The sequence below is a fragment of the Carcharhinus amblyrhynchos genome, chromosome 15, assembly GCF_965287045.1.
Source record: "Carcharhinus amblyrhynchos chromosome 15, sCarAmb.v2.hapA, whole genome shotgun sequence".
Classification (NCBI taxonomy): domain Eukaryota; kingdom Metazoa; phylum Chordata; class Chondrichthyes; order Carcharhiniformes; family Carcharhinidae; genus Carcharhinus; species Carcharhinus amblyrhynchos.
This window is the reverse complement of record NC_137338.1, coordinates 59,289,224-59,309,526: the sequence shown is the minus strand read 5'-3', so window position 1 is coordinate 59,309,526 and position 20,303 is coordinate 59,289,224. Positions and strand designations below refer to the sequence as shown.

The 20,303-nt window shown below is 40.6% G+C and overlaps 1 protein-coding gene and 1 non-coding gene across 5 annotated transcripts in view; both read right to left on the bottom strand.

Moving 5' to 3' along the window:
* ofd1 (OFD1 centriole and centriolar satellite protein) overlaps nucleotides 1-20,303 on the bottom strand; it is a 61,535-nt gene that overhangs the window by 25,656 nt on the left and 15,576 nt on the right. For 3 of the 4 annotated variants that reach the window (XM_080204013.1, XM_080204012.1, XM_080204014.1), the window contains exons 10-16: nucleotides 19,234-19,353; nucleotides 17,157-17,230; nucleotides 14,605-14,696; nucleotides 7,293-7,482; nucleotides 5,482-5,612; nucleotides 4,938-5,049; nucleotides 2,985-3,602 (exon numbers count right to left, since the gene is read on the bottom strand). In XM_080204013.1, coding sequence (XP_080060139.1) covers nucleotides 2,985-3,602; nucleotides 4,938-5,049; nucleotides 5,482-5,612; nucleotides 7,293-7,482; nucleotides 14,605-14,696; nucleotides 17,157-17,230; nucleotides 19,234-19,353 — 1,337 coding nt within the window. The remainder of the gene's footprint in view (nucleotides 1-2,984; nucleotides 3,603-4,937; nucleotides 5,050-5,481; nucleotides 5,613-7,292; nucleotides 7,483-14,604; nucleotides 14,697-17,156; nucleotides 17,231-19,233; nucleotides 19,354-20,303) is intronic. The other variant, XM_080204015.1, reaches the window with a different exon arrangement.
* LOC145353571 (U2 spliceosomal RNA) lies at nucleotides 8,959-9,148 on the bottom strand. The gene has a single exon (XR_013888742.1). It is a non-coding gene; the product is annotated as a U2 spliceosomal RNA (small nuclear RNA).

Genomic DNA, 20,303 nt, shown 5'->3' with positions numbered 1-20,303 from the left:
AAATATCATATTCATGTTACAACTCCTTTTTAATAAATAATTTTTCATTAATTTGTTTCCCTTTACCTCCAGAAAGTTATACTTTCATTTCAGTTTCAATTTAACGTTAAATCTCACTTGTCATAATTTAATTACTTCGCAATTTCTCAGACAGGCCACCAGATGGAGCATAACATAGCAACAGAGTGAACAATTAAACGGTCACTGATTTATGGTGAAATAAACATATAAATCAGATACAAGTCCACAGCCTCTTTGTAAATGTGATGACTTCAGCCAGGCTAATGAGGTGGGCTTGCTAGAGTCTGAACTATGTGATGAGTCCTTCCTATTTGGTGGGCATGAAAAGAGATACCTAATGAGTCCTTCCTCGCCTGTTGCCTGGATACACCTTGGTGGGCCTTGTTGGTGCTAGGTGGCGAAGATCCCGATTGGAGGTCCTTCTCCAGAGTGATCCCCTCCCAATACCTTGGGGACCTGTGTTGGGGGTGCTGCACGCAGCAGTCTCGTACAAGCATACGTTTTTTAGATTCACAGGCTCCCAAGCTTGCCGTTTTTGCACTCTTGTGCAGTCCGTGGAGCATGTCTATGTTCTGTGTTATAGGTTGCACATCCTTTGCAGTTTCCTGAAAAATCTTTTATTGATGTTTTGTTTGCACTTCAGTTCCATGCTCCTGATCTACAGGCACCTGGTGTGGAGGGGGATGGGTCATGAGGATGACCTCCACGTGAACCTGCTCCTGGGCCTGGCAAGGTGTGACATCAATAGGTCCAGGCAGTGGCCGATCGACAGGGTAGCCCATCCTGACTGTCTGCCCCTCTACCGCGGCTATATTCGCGGCCAGGTGTCCCTGGAGAGGGAGCACGCGGTGTCCACAAGCGCAGTCGACGCCTTCCGCGCCCGCTGGGCACCGCAGGGGCTGGTGTGCGTTATAGACCCCCACAACCACATTTTGATTTAATGTTTTAAGTTTCCTTTGGACTTTGGTTTCTGTTCGGGCTGTCCCCCCCCCCCGCCCCCCGCCACCACCACCCCCCCGCTACCTTTTTGGGGGGCTGCCCCTCTTAATTTGTCCCTAAGTTAATTTGAGTTGGTTTTACTCGTTTGGCCCATGAAAAGAACTACCTAATGAGTCTTTTAATTAGTTGGTACACAAAAAGAAGTACCTGATAAGTTTTAATTGATGGTTAAATCAGGAATCCTCATGCTCCCTATTTAAAGCTGGTGTGTCAGACTTCCAGCCTGCATTTAGCAGGGAGCAACTGGAGAGCTGGCTGTGTACAGATGTATGGTGTAAATAAAGTAACTTGGTGACGAGACTTTTGCCTCCGTGAAGTTATTCAGTAAACAATTCAGAATTAAGGAAAAAAAAGTTCAAACACTCTACTGCTGTGTATTTAGTATTACTGGCTCAAAGGGGGAGACTGAGAAGCAAATTGTTTATTAGCATATGTTTTTTTCATACAGAAGTCTGCCAATCAGGCCATTATGTTCATACTAGCCAAAAAGTTATCCAGCCTTATGCCATCCTCCAGATCTTGGTCTATTGCCCTGTAAGTACCATCCCAATTAAATCTCCCATCCACATCCCTGTTCTGAAGGAAACAAACCACCTTTCTTCATAAGTCAAATTTCTTCATTCCTAGAAACATCCTAGTAAAATCTCCTCTGCATTCTCTTTAGTGCAATCACATCCTTCCTGTAATGTGAACAGAATGGTACACTGTAATCCAACTGCAGTTCAACTAATGTTTGATGCAGTTTAAACATAACTTCCTTCTTCTCATACTCATATGCCTCATTATCATAATGGATATGGATAAATGAAATCAACCATATGCCTTCTTAATCACCTTATTTACCTAATCTGTTACCTTCAGGATCTGAGGGCATGCAGTCCAAGGATCCTCAGTTCCCCTACCACTTCTCAGTATCCTACCATTTATTGTGTATACCTTTGTATTGTTTGGTAACGGCACAGTCAGAATGGAGTTACCCTGGAAGTCCTCGTCATCAACTCTGGACGCCACAAAAGCTCATAGCATCAGATCAAAAATGGGCAAAGAAATCTCTGGGTTTCCTATTGTCCCCCATCAGCTGATGAATCAGTCCTCTGCCAGGTCAAACACCGTCTAGAGGAAGCACTGAGGGTGACAATGGCACAAAATTATTCTGGGTCGATGACTTCAATGTCCATCACTAAGAGTGACTCCATAGCATCACTACTGACTGAGCTGGCTGAATCCTAAAGGATGTAGAACAGATTTCTGGCAAACTGAAGAAACCAGCAAGAGGGAAAACCTACTTGATCTTGGCCTCACCAAACCACTTGTCACAGATGCATTTATTAATTGAAGTATTGGTAGGAGTGACCACTGCGTAGTCCTTGTGAAGACAAAGTCCATCCTTCACATTGAGGGTACTTTCCGTGTTGTGCGGCACAATCACTGTGATGACTGGGATAAATTTTGAACTGATCCAGCAACACACAAGATAGACTGCTAGATTGGGTGAGTGGCAATTCAGCTGAAAATCCAGGCCGGAACAAAAGTCTTCCGTCTTCCCCCATCTGTTTGGGTCCCAAGTGAAATCAGCCTAACTGTCAAAATGGCCTTGGGAAGAAACTCTCAAAGCTGTACTTCCATTTGCCATTACAACATTATAATGCTTTGGTAAAGTAAATAAATCACATTAGATGTAACAAAGCTTTAAAAAGTTAGCCATTAATGCATTGGTGGATTGAATAGATTGATAAATGTGGAATTTTGAGTAATTTGTCAAGTTGAACGATTAGGTCAATCTACTTGGAGAAAATCATCTCATTTAAATTTTCAATACTGTATTATAGTTATGCCATATACTGGAAGCCTGTTCGAAAATGAATTTGAAATTTGTGGTGTGAATACCACTGAGTCATGGTCACACTGACTATATGTCTCACTCCCCTAAAATTCAATATTTTATAGTATATGACAAATCCTACCTTCTGTAGTTCTCCTGCACTTGTCGTATTCAAATTTCCGTTTGACTGGTGTTGAAGAGCAGTATCCTGGAGATGTAAAATGACATATAGAGGGAGTTTGATGTTCTTCAATTTTAGTTATTTGTTGACGACTTTCCTCATGTATTTGCCCTCTTGTGTGTTCCAGCTGTTGAGAAGTAAAGACGCTGTCTGCAAATGTTACTCTATGCTGGTGACTGGATGGAACTTTACTGAGAATATTGTTAATTGGCAATGGAGAGAAAGCTTGAGTTTCTGAACTCTTTTGAATAGCAGTTTGAATAACTCTGTTTTGGTAGTTTCTGTAGGCTTCCTCTAGATTTTCAGACTCTTTTTCCAGCTCCCTTATTCGAGCCTTGGCTCCTGCCACAAAATCCTGGTCAGAATCTGGTGAGGAACATGGTGTTTCAGTGTACTTGCCATAGTTTGCACTGATACCAGAGCCTGGATAAAAGAGGCGATCTTCAGGTGCTATCCGACTCCTGAGTAAACCAGCATCTACATAAATATCAGGAGGTACAATTCTGTCAGCAGTGAGGTCAATGGTTGACCGATCAACTAGAGAGGGTTTTGGATTGCGGTACACTTCATTCTCTAAAGCTGCAAGACCAGAAAACACACAGGAGGAAGCAGAATGCACAATTAGAAATTAGGCAGCAAGAAGGTAACCTGAAAGCCACTGAATTATTTGGTAAATCCAAGAGGATGCAAATAAATAGGTAAACAACACTTTGATAAGCATTTTAAAACTAGATTGTAAAACATTACACATGATACAATAGTGTTAGTGCTTTACAATCCTTTGCAAAATGGATTTATCGAGAAATAGACCATTTAGTCTGACAAGTCTATATTGCTTATTCTCTGCATAGGCAGCACCCAAAATTCATTTGAAACACTACTTTTAAGTTCTTGTGACCTTGAACCCCCAAAATATCTCTATTCCTCACATCATTCAGCCTTTCTCCAAAGCATAATTGTTACTCATTTATTGACACCGAACTGTACCTGCCACTTTTTTTTTGCCTATTCCACTATCTTGTCAATATTCCCATGCAGTTTCCTTTGGGTCTTTGTCTTGGAATTAGTTACCATGCCTTTTATTTTAGCATTATCTGCAAATCTGCATGTCATTCCTTCTAGCCCTATATTCAAATAACCAACACACATGGAACAGAAGCCAACCTGGAATAGAAACAGCCCTTTGGATACATAGCCACTGCTCTTAACTGGCATTCTGTTTCCTCCCTTCTAACCTGTTTTTAATCAAACTTGCTGCACTGTGTACCCTTTAATTCTCTTCAATAATGTTCTTGAATATATACCATATCTCTCATATGTCATTCACAAATTCACACTGCCTTTCACATTATTATCATGCAACCAACTGAAATAATATCCTACAGGTCAATAAATCCACATGCAGACTGATTTCTTTAAAAACTTGCACTGATCCAAACTAAAATGTAAAATAGCTAAAAATTGATTAAATAGAGCAGGATTTGAGCTCTGCAAGGATTCAAGAATTCTTCAGTTTGGGCATACCTATTCTAAATAGAAGCTAAATAAAACAGAACAGTTTGTTATCCAATTTGAAATGTAGGGCTTGATTGTGGTTTACGCACTCTTGTATCCTTGTGCAGTGAATCTTCATACAGAAAGCAATTATATTAGAAACCAAGATAATAATCCCATAAATTATGTTAATGTTTAGAAAAAAAATCATCAATTTTGGATGCTGCACCATATTATACCATTTGTTCCTTAGTAATCAAAAAAGCTGCTATCAATTTGATCATTCCGGCACATTAAAGCGTTCAAGCAGTTATCACTAGCCTTACCAAAATCAGAAAAGCCACTGATAATTTACAAATGTTATGTACAAAGTAGAATTGGTGAAGTAGATGATTGAAGTGATATTGCAAAGCAACATACCCAACTGTGTCTGTCGCAGCTGAAGTTTCAAGTCATCAACTTGTCCATTCAGTCTTCTGGTTTGATCCTCGTATTCCATGAGTTGGCTTCTCACCTTTCCATAGCGTTCTATCTACAGCAGGAATAGATCAAACAAAAAACATTATCGAAAAGCATGTTCGATGACAACTCAATGAATGTCCCCCTTCATTTTTCCTGGGTTTCCTGTCCTTTCATTCACCTCCATTCTATTACAAATCAATTTCAAAAATAAAATTAAAACTTGGATAATTGAACTATCTATCTAATAATAGAACTACTTTGAATTCTCAACTTTGCCCAAGGCCAAAATTAAATGTACTATCATACAAAACAGGATCAGGAGTAGGCCATTCAGCTCCTCAAGCTTGCTCTGCCAATTAATACATCTGTGGACCTCAGGTGGGAATTTTCTATCTCACTTAAGCAAGGCGTAAAATCCCACCAAAAGTGTTTTTGGTCAAAATGAACCATTATTACGAAGGCTATAATAAATAGCATGCCAGTGTTTCAGCTCACACTTTACCTCATTCTGCAGCTGTTGCTCCAGTATCTGTTTATGGTTTTGATATTCATCCTGATCAAGCTTTCTGGAATATTCTGTTTTCTTCAATTCAGCTTGAAGAGCTAAATGAGCAGCAGTAGGTTGACTCAACGCTGAAAATACAATATTGAGAGATCTTAACTCTTTCATTTGATTCATGCTATGTCCTTGCATTTTTATGGATGAATTTTTAAATATATTTATTAACTAGTATCAAGAGAACCATTACAAAAATAAGTGATACATTAACACGGTTCTTGAATCATTCATGGAGATGTGTATTTGTAACAGCGGAATTTGCACATTAGTTTTAGCTAAAAGAAGCAGAAAAAGAAAATTTACTGTTTCACAACTCACACCCCAATTTTAATTATCCACTGTCACCAACTCCCCATTACTGTTTTCCAATTTGTTAGACGTACAAAACATGGAATTACATGGAATTTCAACAGGGTAACATTTGGCCTCTCTGGCCCAATTAACCCACATCAGCGCTTATCCTTCAAAATAGACGATTACTCAAAAAGTTTGGTCTAATAACTAGATAATGGGAGGTCAATATTATCGCAATTCAAGAATTTGAGCTCAATTTTAATGTTTAAGCTGGTGCCAGTAAATGTGATCATGAAACTGTAAAACTGGGGGAAAAACCCAGCTGTAGAGCTTTTGTAGAGATAATTTTCTGACCTGGTCTTGCTATATGTGACACTAGTCCCACATCATATCTTTGACTTTTAACTGCCCTTTGATGTAACCTAGAAAGCAACTCAACCACAAATTCAGATTCTAAATGTGATCCCTATATGTACTGAGCAAGAATTGCAAATTCTTTTTTTCCAATTTTCTCCAAGATACTTTTTACTATGAATCTGTGTGGGACAGTTATACTTAAAGTCTTCTGGCACTGCTGTCCTGAATTTAGCCAGCAGTAGATGCAAAACAGAATCAAACTGAATGTGATTTTTACTCTGATTTAATTTGTTTCGTAATTGGTGATAGTAAACATAACCAACTGCAACCAATAAACTAAAGTTTTATTTTAAAGTTTATTTATTAGTCACAAGTAAGGCTTACATTAACACTGCAATGAAGTTACTGTGAAATTCCCCTAGTCGCCACACTCTGGCACTTGACTGGGTCAATGCACTGAACCAGCATGTCTTTCAGACTGTGGGAGGAAACTGGAGCACCCCGACGAACGCCATGCAGACATGGGCAGAAGTACAAACTCCACACAGACAAGCTGGGAATCGAACCCAGGTCCCTGGCGCTGTGGGGCAGCAGTGCTAACCACGCTGCCATCCACATTTGCAGTCTCAATGTGAATTTAAACCTGCACTGCTCCCTGCACCATTGCACAGACAGACAACCAAAGATGATTCTTTCCTATTCTTTAACTCCCAGTGACTTTTGCTCAGTGCCTCTGTCCATTAATTCAACAAAGAACAAATCAGGACGTTCAGAAGTACAAACCTACCCCTCCACAAAGCATTTTGGAGCATTATTGCACTGGATAATCATTTCTTCAAATATCTAATAGGAGTAATATTTCAAACCGTGGTAGAGACTTGATTGTTGTGAATGTATATTGAAAATTTAGATACATTCCAAATAATATTCTAATCGTTACTTTGATGTTCTCAAATTTCCAATACAGACCTTTGGTGGGTGGGACTCTTGAATAGGACTGCAAGTTAAATGGGCTCTACTGCCCTCTAAGTTTACCATCTATATGTCATTAAATGCCATTTAATGTGTCTACAAGAGTATTATTAGAAACAAAGCATACTAACTTTCACACAGTTTCTGATTTTCACGATGAGCCTCATCTAGCTGTTTCCTCAGCTTGCTGATCTCAGCCTGAAGCCGTACATTTTCTGTCTTTAATGATGTATAGTCTGCTACGTCCTTTAACTTTTCATTCAGCAGTTCATTCTGCTTTATTAACAAACAAACTTGGGCTGTAGCTGCATTCAGTTCCACCTGTTAATAATGATATAGTTTGATAAATAAATATTATCTGGATCAACTTAGGGATAAATTTTCTAATCATTCGTTGATACAAATAGAAGAGGATCTAGTCAATATATCACTAAAACACCTTACATCGCAGGTTATACAATTTCTAACTAAATACAAGTAATGGCATGTAGAGTGTTAGAGCATAATATGCTTTTTCAGCAAAAAAATGAATGTGTAGAAAATAAATCTTTGGCAGGAATTTATGATCATGTAAACATATAAAACATTGAAATCGCAGCTAATCTCAAACCAGTAAAATGAACACAATGGTAGTTCGCTAGTGAAATTTAATTTTTTTACACTTATGCTGACAATTTTGACTTAAACCCTCAAAGCAGATGATTCTCCCATTCCACTGTGCTCTGGAGGCTGTTTCACGGGCTTCCTACTGGGTGCCAGGCCTCTGCGAGTCTCCCAGCCAAAGATTTCCAGCATCATCAGCTCCGCTCCGATTTCTGGTTTGGAGCTGATTACAATATGGAAATAAGTATTCCAATGTCATTAGCAGCCCCGCAGGACTGAAGTCTCCGGGCCTGTTAGCATCTCCCCCCTCCCACCCGCCAGGAATTACAACTGTTTCCTACTAACGAGGAACAGATGGCTGATCCCGCTGCTGTGAAAAGAGACCTTTAAGGCCCCTTCCAGAAGTTCGGGGTGGGTAATGGGGTGTGGTCCTTGGGCTGTGCCAGCCTAGCCCCTGGCACTGCCCAACAGGCAAACTGGCTTATTGTCTCTAAGGGACAACTTGACACTACCCACTGGGCATCGAGTAGTGCCAAGAGGGTGGGGCCTATTGGAGGGGTGGTCGGTGGGGGTAGGGGAGGTGGGACCTGCTGCCACTCTGCACTAGAATTGCAGGCAGAGGGACTGTCGGAGGAGATCGGGTCTGGCCAGTTGCCAAAGAGGGAACAGGGAGGCGGGGAGACATTGGAGCTTGCCTGGGGAGGTCTAACAGGGCAGCAATTGGGAAGCCGGCAATGCAGGACCACTACACATATCCCCATGCTGACAGGTCAGTGCATGCACAGTGGCCACTCAACACTATGCTGCCAATCTCTGGGGCACGAATAGGCTCTGCCCCCTGATCTTCAGAGGGAATCCTGCTAGGTCATTCTGCAGTGCTCAGTGTCAGAGCTTCGCTCTGAAAATTACACCAAAACAAAGGCTGGAGTTACATCCATTTTCACACAAATTGGGACCAGAATTTTTTGGGAGAATCCTGGCCAAACTGTTCAATTTGTATTTAATAAATGTAGTGGTATTATTTAAATAAAGATGTCATTTATTTAACACGCTTTCTATTTAAAGCAAAGAGGTTTGTTTCTTTTTTAATCCAAATCAATCAAATCAAGTCCAATTCAGAGTCTCAACAAGTTGAGACATTCCCAATCCAAGCTGACAAGACAGGCTCTCACCTCCTGTCTTGGGCTTGATCTACATGATTCAAGTTGATTGGAGTAGGCATTGCATCTCCTCCAAGACTTGATCTCATTTGCATCTTAGCCAAAGGCTGACACACCACTTTTAAAAATTGCTTCAAATGAAGCTAAAACATAACCTAATGACTTCAACCAAATACAGCATGTTGATACTACACTTGGTCTTAGCCAAAAGGCCGAGAAGTATGTTAAATATTTTGAATCAGGTCAGTTGATTAATAAGTCAATAGTGTGTTCATTAGGACTGCAAGCTTTCCTATTAATGCCACACACAGCTAATTAATCCTAATCCGTATCTCAAAATTTTTCACTATTTCTAAATCTAAACAAATAATTGATTTGATTTATTAATGTCACATGTATTGGGATATAATCAAAAGTATTGTTTCTTGCACACCATACTGACAGAACATACTGTTCATAGGGGAGATGGAAAGGATAGGGTGCAGAATATGGTATTGTAGTTGCAAATAGGGTGAAGAGAAAGGTCAGTTTAATATATGATAGGATTTTTCTTTGATAGTCGTCAAATAAAAAAGAATTGCTAAAGAGGCAAGATTTTCCTGACAAACTTACATCATTTTGCAAGGTTAGAATAATTACATCATAAACAAACTACTTGTTTAAATGCTCCCAGTCTGCAAACTCCTCATTGCTGTGGTGCAATCTTGCCGTTATGCCAGAAGTACAAATGCTCTTTGGGAATTATAGAGAAGTTCTCGCTTAGAAAGGATAGCAGGACTAGAGGACACAGCCTCAAGATAAGGTGGAGGCAGTTTAGATCAGAGTTGAGGAGGAACTTCTTCACTCAAAGGGTGGTGAATCTCTGGAATTCTCTGCCCGTTGAAGTGGTGGAGGCTACCTCGCTAAATATATTTAAGTCACGGTTAAATAGGTTTCTGATAGGCAGGGAATTAAGGGTTATGGGGAGAAAGCGGGAAAGTGGAACTGATCCACTTCAGATCAGCCGTGATCTTATTGAATGGCGGGGCAGGCTCGAAGAGCTAGATGGCCTACTCCTGCTCCTATCTTTTCTGTTCTTAGTTCAATTCCTAGAACACAATGAATTAATCAAATGAAAATTAGGTGAATTTCCTTAAAGCTAAGGAATCTACCCCACCAGATTACTGCACAGACCATGGGAGACAGAAATCTACCTCAATGCCTCAAACACTGAGGATTTACAAACAAAACTTGCAGTAGAAAACAACATGCAGATAGATATCTGGAACAAGAATAAAACCAGCTGGTTCAGAGACTAGGCTAACACTAATACATGAATGATGTTATTTAGATTTATGAAATTGATGCATAATGATCCTATCCTATCTGTTGATCCGATGATCCCAGCTGTTAAAACTGTGAAGATTGTTTCAACAGTCACCGTAAACTAAAGCATTTAACTTTTGTGCCATAAATTCTTCAACAATCTTACTGATTTGAAGTCGACCACTACTCAATAATAAGAATAAAATGTACAGACCGCCCAGCACTGGCCAAGGCGCTGGGGTGTGCAAAATGCACAACCAGCAACCAATCTTGGGATATCCTCCTCACACTTAGAATCCCTACAGTGTAGAAGAGGCCATTCAGCCCACTGCATCTGCAGCGACTCTCTGACAGAGTACCTTACACAGGCCGCACCCCCTCTCTATCTCTGTAATCCCACACATTTACCATGGCTAATCCCATCTAACCTATACATCTTGGGACACTAAGGGAAATTTAACATATTCAATCTACCTAATCTGCACATCTTTGGACCGTGGGAGGAAACTGAAGCATCCAGAGGAAACCCATGCAGACACTGGGAGAACGTGCGAACTCCACACAAACAGTTACTCAAGGCTGGAATTGAACCCGGGTCCCTGGAGTTGTGAGGCAGTTGTGCCAACCATTGTGTCGTCCATATCTGAGGACTTTGTGCCAAAATTGGAAGACCTGTGCCACAGACTACTCACAAAGTTTAAAGTTTATTTATTTATTAGTCACAAGTAAGGGTTACATTAACACTGCAACGAAGTTACAGTAAAATTCCCCTAGTCACCACACTCTGGCATCTGTTCCGGTCAATGATCCAAACCAGCACTCTTTCAGACTGTGGAAGGAAAACGGAGCATCATGCCTTTTAGCAAACATCGCAGACTCCCCAACCACTAATCCTGGGTATGTTCTTTAATGCAGACTGGACAGACGCACTCAATGTAATGGCACAGTGGTATAAAATGGGGAGGGACTGGCTCCTAAGAGTTCTCAACAATGACTGTGTCTGTCAGTCTGAAAAATCCACACTGTAATTCAGAAGACCTCTGATTAAGATCTAACCAGGCTTCTGCTAAGCTATTACCCTAGGTATTTTATTAGCATCCAACAAAATGGAATTGTCTTGTCCACAAAAAGGACAACAATTATCACCCCTTCATTCCCCTCTTAATCAGCAATATGACAGAAGGTTATGAAGTGACACTTATTCATCAGTAAGCAATGGCTTACTTTCAGTTCCACGAGGACCACTTAGTTCAACACCTCATTGCAGTTTTGATTCAAAGATAGACATTAGAACTGTAGTAGGGAATGAGTTAATGAACTTTGTAATACTCGAGAGAGAGAAAAAATATCCAGTAGTCTATATGCAGCCTGTTTTCATATATTTCAGATAAACGTAACTGTTTTCATGTGCCCAGTCTCCAGCTGCCCTTGCTGTTGTACACAAGTTTCAAGTGACCCAGACAGGGAGACAGCAGCTGCTCTTGCTATTGTACACAAGTTTTACGATAAGCCTGCTTAGAAATGTAGTTGACCCAGCTTGTAGTTATGTTGTGTCTTTAATTTCGTAAACTTTCGCCTAACATAGTGAAGCTTGCATGTCCTAAATATATTCATATAAATATATTCATTATATACTGCTTATGTGTCATGTACCAACACATTATACATATATATATTATGCAACTTGTGAGCACAGATTGTTATACTGGCCTGTCAATTTTAACTTGTATTGTCAGCTTATACGTTAGCAAAGGACTAATCACACAAGTCAATTGCGGCCTTGAGATAACCATGAAGAAATGCCAAGGCAGCCATGTTCCCACAATGAAGGACAACCCACAACCTGGGAACCTGCTGAGAATGAGAAGATGCGTACGTGATGGGGGCGGGGGATGGTATAAATATATGCTCTTAACTTGTGTTCGGAGAGATGCCTGGGGAACCGCTGTTAGGTGCCAGGTGTATCTCCCAGAAGCTTTTGAATGAACTGCTGTACTTTGACTCACAATTAGTCTCGGAGGTATCTTTACCTACAACAGAACTGAATGCCAGAGGGATGGCAAGGATTAACATCAAGGCAGCATTTGACAGTTTGTAGCAAAACTGAAATCATGGGCATAATGAAGAAAAATCTCAATTGGACTTATACATAGCAAAAGTGTAATTGTTAATGGCCAATCATCTCAGCCCCAGGACAATGTTGCAGAAGTTTCTCAGTAGTGTCCTATGCCCATCTACTTTATCAATGATTTTCCCACCATCATTAGGTCAGAAATGGAGGCGGGGGAGGGAAGGAGACAAACATGAGGGGACAAAGGCGATGACCAAATACACCAGCTCTAAATGAAACTGCACTGGATCTGCTTAACTAAACATTCAGGAACATTTAGGCTTGGACCAATAAGTGGCCAGTTACACTTCTATAACATAAGTGCTAGGTGATGACCACCTCCAACAAGACAGTATAACCATCTTCCATTGACATTCAATTACATTCCTACAGTGAAATCTGTAGCTAACAACATTCTGGGAGTTACTAAGAACATAAGAAATAGGAGCAGGAGTGGGCCGTCTAGCCCCTCGAGCCTGCCCCGCCATTCTGTAAGATCATGGCTGATCTGAAGTGGCTCAGTTCCACTTTCCCGCTTTCTCCCCATAACCCTTAATCCCCTTGCCTACCAAAAACCTATCTACCCGCGTCGTAAATATATTTAGCGAGGTAACCTCCACCACTTCAACGGGCAGAGAATTCCAGAGATTCACCACCCTTTGAGTGAAGAAGTTCCTCCTCAACTCTGTTCTAAACTGCACCCCCCTTATCTTGAGGCTGTGCGCTCTAGTCCTGCTGTCCTTTCTGGGCGGGAAGAACCTCTCCACCTCTACCCTATCCATCCCTTTCATCATCTTATACGTCTCAATAAGATCCCCCCTCATCCTTTTAAACTCTAACGAGTACAAGCCCAGTCTATTCAGCCTCTCCTCATAGCTCAACCCCTCAACTCCGGTATCAGCCTAGTGAACCTCCTCTGCACTCCCTCCAAGGCCAAAATATCCTTTACTATTGATCAGAAACTTAAATTCACCAGTCACATAAATAGATCACAGGCTGTGTCCACTTCTATGTCACTTCACTAAATGACTCAATGCTTTACTCCCCAAAGGCTTTCCAATATTGATAAGACCACAAGTAGAGAGTGTGATGGAATAAGCTCCACTTCCCTGCATCAACTCAGCTCCATTAACACTAAGAAGCTCAACAGCATTCAGGACAAAACAGTTCATTTAATCAACACGCTTCTGCCACCTTAAGTGTTCACTCTCTCTGCTACCAACGCACCATGATTGTGACTACAGTATTTCCATCTACAAGATACACTGCCAATGGTTCTTTGGCAGTACCTCCCAAATCCATGATCTCCAACATCTAAAAAGTTAAGGAGAGCAAGCACTTAGGAGCATCACTACCTAAAAGCTCCCCTCCAAGTCACACACCATCCTTATCTGGGAACATACCACTGTTCCTTTATTATTGTTAGGTTAAAATCCTGCAACTTCCTCCTTATGTAACAGCACTGTGGACATACTGATATAATTTCATCATGCAGACTGCAGCAGGTTAAGAGGGGTAATAAATGCTGGTTTTGTCAGTGATGTCCACATCACTTGAATGAATGACAGATAAAAATCTCACTGCTCTTACTATTTCAGCTCTTGGCTGTCCTAGAATGGATCTCATTTTAATGGGGAGAGAAATCTCAGGAAGTATTTTCTATTCAAAGCACACCTTATTTTATATTAGACAAATTTATCATTTTTATGAACAGCAGAGAGGCTAGCCACGTTATGTCATCCTCTCTGCCAAATCATTTGTGATGCCTGCTTTAATTATCATCCCATTACAGTTCCATTTAAACAAGTGGATTACAGCTTGGGGTTGTGGGACCAACCCAGAACCACCAAATATGATAGTTTAAAAATCCAAGAACAACTTTAAATTAAAACACTTTCGGCTGTTATTTTTCTTCCTCCCCATTTCTCTTTTCCTATTTTTATCAATTTAACCTTACGTTTGTTTTCTCACCCCAACCAGTAAAACAAAACTTGAACACTCCTTTTCTTTAATTTCTCTGAAAAACATATTTCTTTTCCTTTTTCAGTCTCTGGTCCAGATGTCCATTTTGGAGGAAATTTGAGTGGCAGTAGTTTAATAACTGACAAAGATATATTATCCACAAAGAAGGAATTGCCAAAACAAAACAAAGACTGTGGTTCCAACAAACTAACGTAACTGACAATTCATCAGTGACAGTCAAATAATATTACTGAATTTTAAACAAGCTAACAAACAAAACATAAAAATGTTTATTTGGTTCACCTCCATCTTCTTAAGTTGAATACGGGCTTCTTGGAGTTCCTCTTTTCTGGAATGGATGATAACAGACTCTTCTTGTAATCGAGCTGCCTCTGCTGTTAAGGGAAAACCATGCTTTGGTGACTTAACATTATTAAGAATTAAGAATCATTAAACTATACATTAAACTTTCAATGATTCAATTTAAAAGTGTTCTTAAACAGCTAGATCGGAAGTAATATCTATTACCATGCCACATTATCAATACATGAAACTTCGCAGATAAAAAATTTCCGTTAAAAAGTACGAGTGATTCTTCCAGACTGCTGTGGTGCAAAAGCTGGGAGACTCAAGCAGTGGCCGTTTAACGGGCTTGCTGCTTTTCCGACCACTGGATTTCTGTCAGCTCCATGCCAGAAATCGGGGCGAAGCTGCATAATTTATTTAAATACTCATTTGAATGTAATTAGTAGACACAAGACTGAAGTTTTCAGGCCCGCTAGACTCTTCTCCCCACCCTCACACCAAGTGTGTTTCAATCCAACAGGGTTTACAACAGCTCCCCATTAGTTGGAGTGAAGGCAGGGGGCATGGAGGCCCCCAGAGCCATGGGGATTGAGGGGAGTAAGTGGGGTGCCCCCTGGGCATTGCCAGCACCATCCTGGCCCCCTAGATCAGTATTTGCAAGTATGGAACAGCTTGCAACCCACTGTTTCTGTTACATGCTCTTTTGAAGAAATTGAAAGGAAGTTGAAACAAATGCAAATATAAAGAGGTAAGATGGATGGGTTAGGTCTTCCCATATTCTAATGCATTGATATGACACCAGTTCAGTTCAAAGAACAAAGAACAAAAACAGCCCAGGAAACGGGCCCTTCGGCACAACGAGCCCGCGCTGCCATTTTAATACTACCAGTCCCCCCCTCCACCCATGACCTTTATCTATTGTTTTTATGGCAATCCACATTGAGGGAAACTAATTTCGGGACAATTTATTACTTCCAATCAGCCTAATAGCACATCTTTGGGTGTGGGAGGAAACCAGAGCACCTGGAGAAAACCCACGCAAGCACGGGGAGAATGCGCAAACTCCCACAGACACTGGCCCAAATCCATGTGTTTGCACAGCGAACAGTGATAGTCACTGAGCTGTCATGTTGCCCAAGCACACTAGTGACATGAAGCACTCGGCCAATCTCGAACATTCAAGAGCAGCCCAAGTACGACCCATCGCATGTATGCCCCTCGTTGGACAACAAGGCGGACCGACTTAAACCTGTGAATTAAAAGAGAAAAAAACATTATTATCATACCATATCCTTTTACATTACCAGGGACGTCCCAATGCTAATGAACCTTATTTAAAACAATCTCCTATATCCTCCCATCTCCAACCCACTCATGTGCCTGTCTATGTTACTCTTAAACAACTCCAGCGTGCCTGCCTCCACCACCTTACTTGGCAGAGCACTCCATACCCCCACTACCCTCTGTGTGAAAAACCTCCCTCTAATATCCGTGTTATACCTCTCCCCCCTCACCTTAACCCCTTGGCCCCTCGTACTGTGTGTCTCTAACATAGGAAATAGCTTACCTCTGTTTACTCTATCTATGCCCTTCATAATCTTATATACCTCTATTAGATCCCCCCTCAGTCGCTGTCTTTCAAGGGAAAACAGCCCCAATTTGTTCAATCTTTCCTCATAACCCAGTCCTTCCACACCAGGCAACATCCTGGTAAACCTCCTCTGCACTCTCTCCAGAGTCTCCTCATCCTTCTAGTAGTAAGGCGACCAGAACTGGACGCAGTACTCTAAATGCGGCCTAACCAACGTTCTATACAACTGCAACATTAGACTCCAGCTCTTACATTCTATACCCCTTCCTATAAAGGCTAACATACCATCGGCTTTCTTTACAACCTTCTCCACTTGTACCGCCACCTTAAAAGACTTGTGCACTTGCACCCCCAGGTCTCGCTGCGTTTCTATACTCCTTATGGGCTTACCCTTTATCATATAACTCCCCCCTACATTATTCTGGCCAAAATGCATCACCTCACATTTATCCGGATTAAACTCCATTTGCCATATATCTGCTCAATATACCAGCCTATCAATATCCCTTTGTATTGCCAGACACTGCTCCTCACTTTCAGGACCAAATGCACTCCCAACCTTTCAAAAACTGAGCCATAGCTGAACAAATAAAAGCTTATTTATTTAGTTTTGCTCTCTAAATGGTGCACCAAATGGGTAAATGACACAAAAAAGGTAAAAGCAAATAACTCGGATGCTGCAACCTGAAACAAAAACAGTAAATGCTGGAAAATATCAGCAGGTCTGACAGCATTTGTGGAGAGAGGACAGAGCTAACGTTTCGAGTCTGGATGACTCGTCATCAGGTAAATGACATGCATTGAGCACAAGGATGTATTTAAAAATGTGATACTAAGAAACTTCGTTGCACAATAAGAAAACCAAAATAATCTCTTGTTCATATGCCAAGTGTGGCATAATCCTACAAGTTAGGTGTTTATGTAAAACATAATTAAGCTGCCAAATAATGAACCAGACCTTCAATTCTTTTCTCGTTCACTGCTATTTTCTCAGTTCTTTTATGATATTCTTCCTGTAGTTCCAGCTGATACCTATGCAGAAGAATTATTTTATTTAGCAAATCATACCAATAAATCAAGAGTATTAAATCCATTTCCAACTCACAGCAGTCACTTCAGAAAGAAAGAATCCAAATTCAGAGAAGCTGATCAATGTAATACAGAAATACAAATAAATATTTGATATTAATGATATTTTCCTACCAAAAGTTACTTGCATATTTATTATTCTCAAAAATCAGATTAGCTGGAAGTAGATAATTGTTGCAACAACAGCTCATCACTGGAGCTTCTTTCAAACACTGAAGAAAGTGCAGATGAGTGAAGTTTGTCTTAAAATTTCAAACAAAACTCTGAACTCTTTCCTATAGTCTGTATAGAATTTGCCATGTAGCAGATTTGGGTGAACAGAATGCGATGTTTGTGACAGGATTTTATCTAGGTAGTAAATTTAACCATGAATTGAATGCAATTATCCAGAAAACATAAAAGGCACATACAAAAAGCAGCACATATTTATTTTTTGGAATTGGATTGGAAAATAAGTATGAAAGAACAAACAAAATAATTCACAAGTATTTTGCTTGGCATATAACCAACTATCTTCTGTTTTCCCAACAACATATCTGTCTTCAAATTACACTTTGTAGAGGCATTAATCACTTATTTTGTGCATGGACAGTAAATGCAAGTAGCAATTCAAGTGTGGAGAGGCACTATAGCTGAGTACAATACTAGCCTCTTCTAATGTTGACAACTTAAAGACTTTAAGACTTGAATAGCAGGTTAGTTGTAAAGACTCGCATTCTAATCAGTAACCTGTAAACTGTCTGTGCTGTTATATGCTCTGTCTGAGGCCAGAACTCTCCATTCACCTGACGAAGGGAGAAACCCTGAAAGCTTGTGAGTTTACTATCAAATAAATCGGTTGGACTTAAACCTGGTGTTATCAGACTTCTTACTGTGTTTATCCCAGTCCATCGCTGGCATCTCCACATCATGATCACAGAGGCCATCAGGGGAATTACGTCAGTGGGGAGGCTCAGGCGGCAGAGCCTAATCCCGCCTGAGAGGCATCAGTGTGTTGAGGGTGCCAGTGCACATGTGCCTCTCTCCCAGTACATGTGAGATCAGTTGACAAGCACCCTCCCACCCCACTCCACCCATCACACACCCACTCCTCCCAACCCCACTCTGGCCTCACCCTCTTGGCAATACTTGGTGCCCACTGGGCACTACCAGTGTGCCAGGCTGGCATTACCTAAGGGGCACCCTCCTGAGCCCTCAACCTCCCAGGCAGCCTCAATGGGCTCTGGTTCTGCCAGTGAGGCCATCATGCCTGGTCCCTGTTGGCCAGGATTATGCATGATCCCTGCTGGTGTAGACCTCCACTGGAGGGGTCAGAAATTTTACTGAGCCTGGATGATACCATTCCAGGCTCATTAAATAAATGGAAATGCTAATTCCTATGTCATAATCAGCTTTGCACTATTCCCAGGTCCACAAAAAAAATGGACCAGTTGTGAGTCCCGTTTTTGGCCTCCCACTGACATTTCCAGGCCCACTGCGTTACTCAAACAGTGCAGAGGGCTGGGAAAATCACACCTCATATCTGGATTAATGTAAATCATGCATTCCTGTACATTAACACAGTAATAAATGTGATGCAAGAATTATGATAAATGCTTGTTTTGTTAAATACCTATTCTGATTAACAAGATTAATTTGTACAAAACAAGGGTCAAACTTGCCAGTGAAACATATTTTTCCAATATATACGTAAAAATTTGTTGTACCACAAATAATTCCATTACATCCTCACAAACAGAAAAATTAGGCAACTAGAAATGTGCGTTTTTAAAATAATGTTCCCAATTCTTAGACTTGAGGGATACCAGTGGTTTAAATGCAACTTAGAATTAGTTTGCTTAGAACATTATTGTAAAACAGTTTGTCATTTTGGTTCACAGAGTTACTACACATTGAAAGCATTTCTTCTTTGGTTTAGGCAACTCCTTGCATTGTGCATACCTTACCTGCACAGCTCATTTTTGAGCTTTTGCTCATATATATCCTCAATATTTTTCACTGCCTGCTCCCGTCTCCGGAGATCCTGTTCTAAACTCTTGTTCTTTTGGTCATGTAAATTCTGAGATCTGAAATGTCAGATAAATCATAATTCAACATAATTCATACACACTCTCACTAGGAGGCATATGAGAAAAACAACCATTGACTTGTTCTCAAGTGTAAATGTACATCTTTCCATTTTGTAGGATAATAATTTGTAACATTTTAAAACAAACTACAATCATATACGATTACCAACTTTGGTTCTGTCTTCACAAAGGAGGACACAAATAACATACCAGAAATGTTGGGGAACACAGGGTTTAGTGAAAGGGAGGAACTGAAGGAGATCAGTATCAGTAGAGAAATGGTGTTGGGTAAACTGATGGGATTGAAGGCTGATAAATCCCCAGGTCTGATAATCTACATCCCAAGTACTCCAGCAAGTGGCCCAAGAAGCAGCAGCTGCATTGGTGGTAATCTTCCAAGATGCTACAGACTCTGAAACAGTTCCTACAGATTGGAGAGTAGTTAATGTAACCATACTATTTAAAAATGGAGGTAGAGAAAACAGAGAACGATAGACTGGTAAGCCTGATGTTGGTAGTGGGGAAAAGTCTAAAACGCATTATCAAAGGTTTTATAGCAAAACACTTGGAAAACAGTGGCAGAATTGGATGGAGTCAGCATGGATTTAAGTAAGGGAAAACATGCTTGACAAATCTTTTGTAATTCTTTGAGGGTGTAACTAGTAGAGCTGATGGCGGAGCCAGTGAATGTGTTTTATTTGGACTTTCAGAAAGCTTCTGACAAAGTCCCACAAAAGAGGTTAGCATGTAAAATAAAAGCACATGGGACTGGAGGAGATTGAGATGGATAGAAAACTGGTCGGCAGACAGGAAACAAAGAGTAGGAATAAACAGGTCTTTTTCCAAGTGGCACACAGTGACTGGTAGGGTATCACAAGCATCAGTGCTGGGACCACAGTTATTCACTATAAAAATATTAATGATTTAGATGAAGAATCTAAATAGAT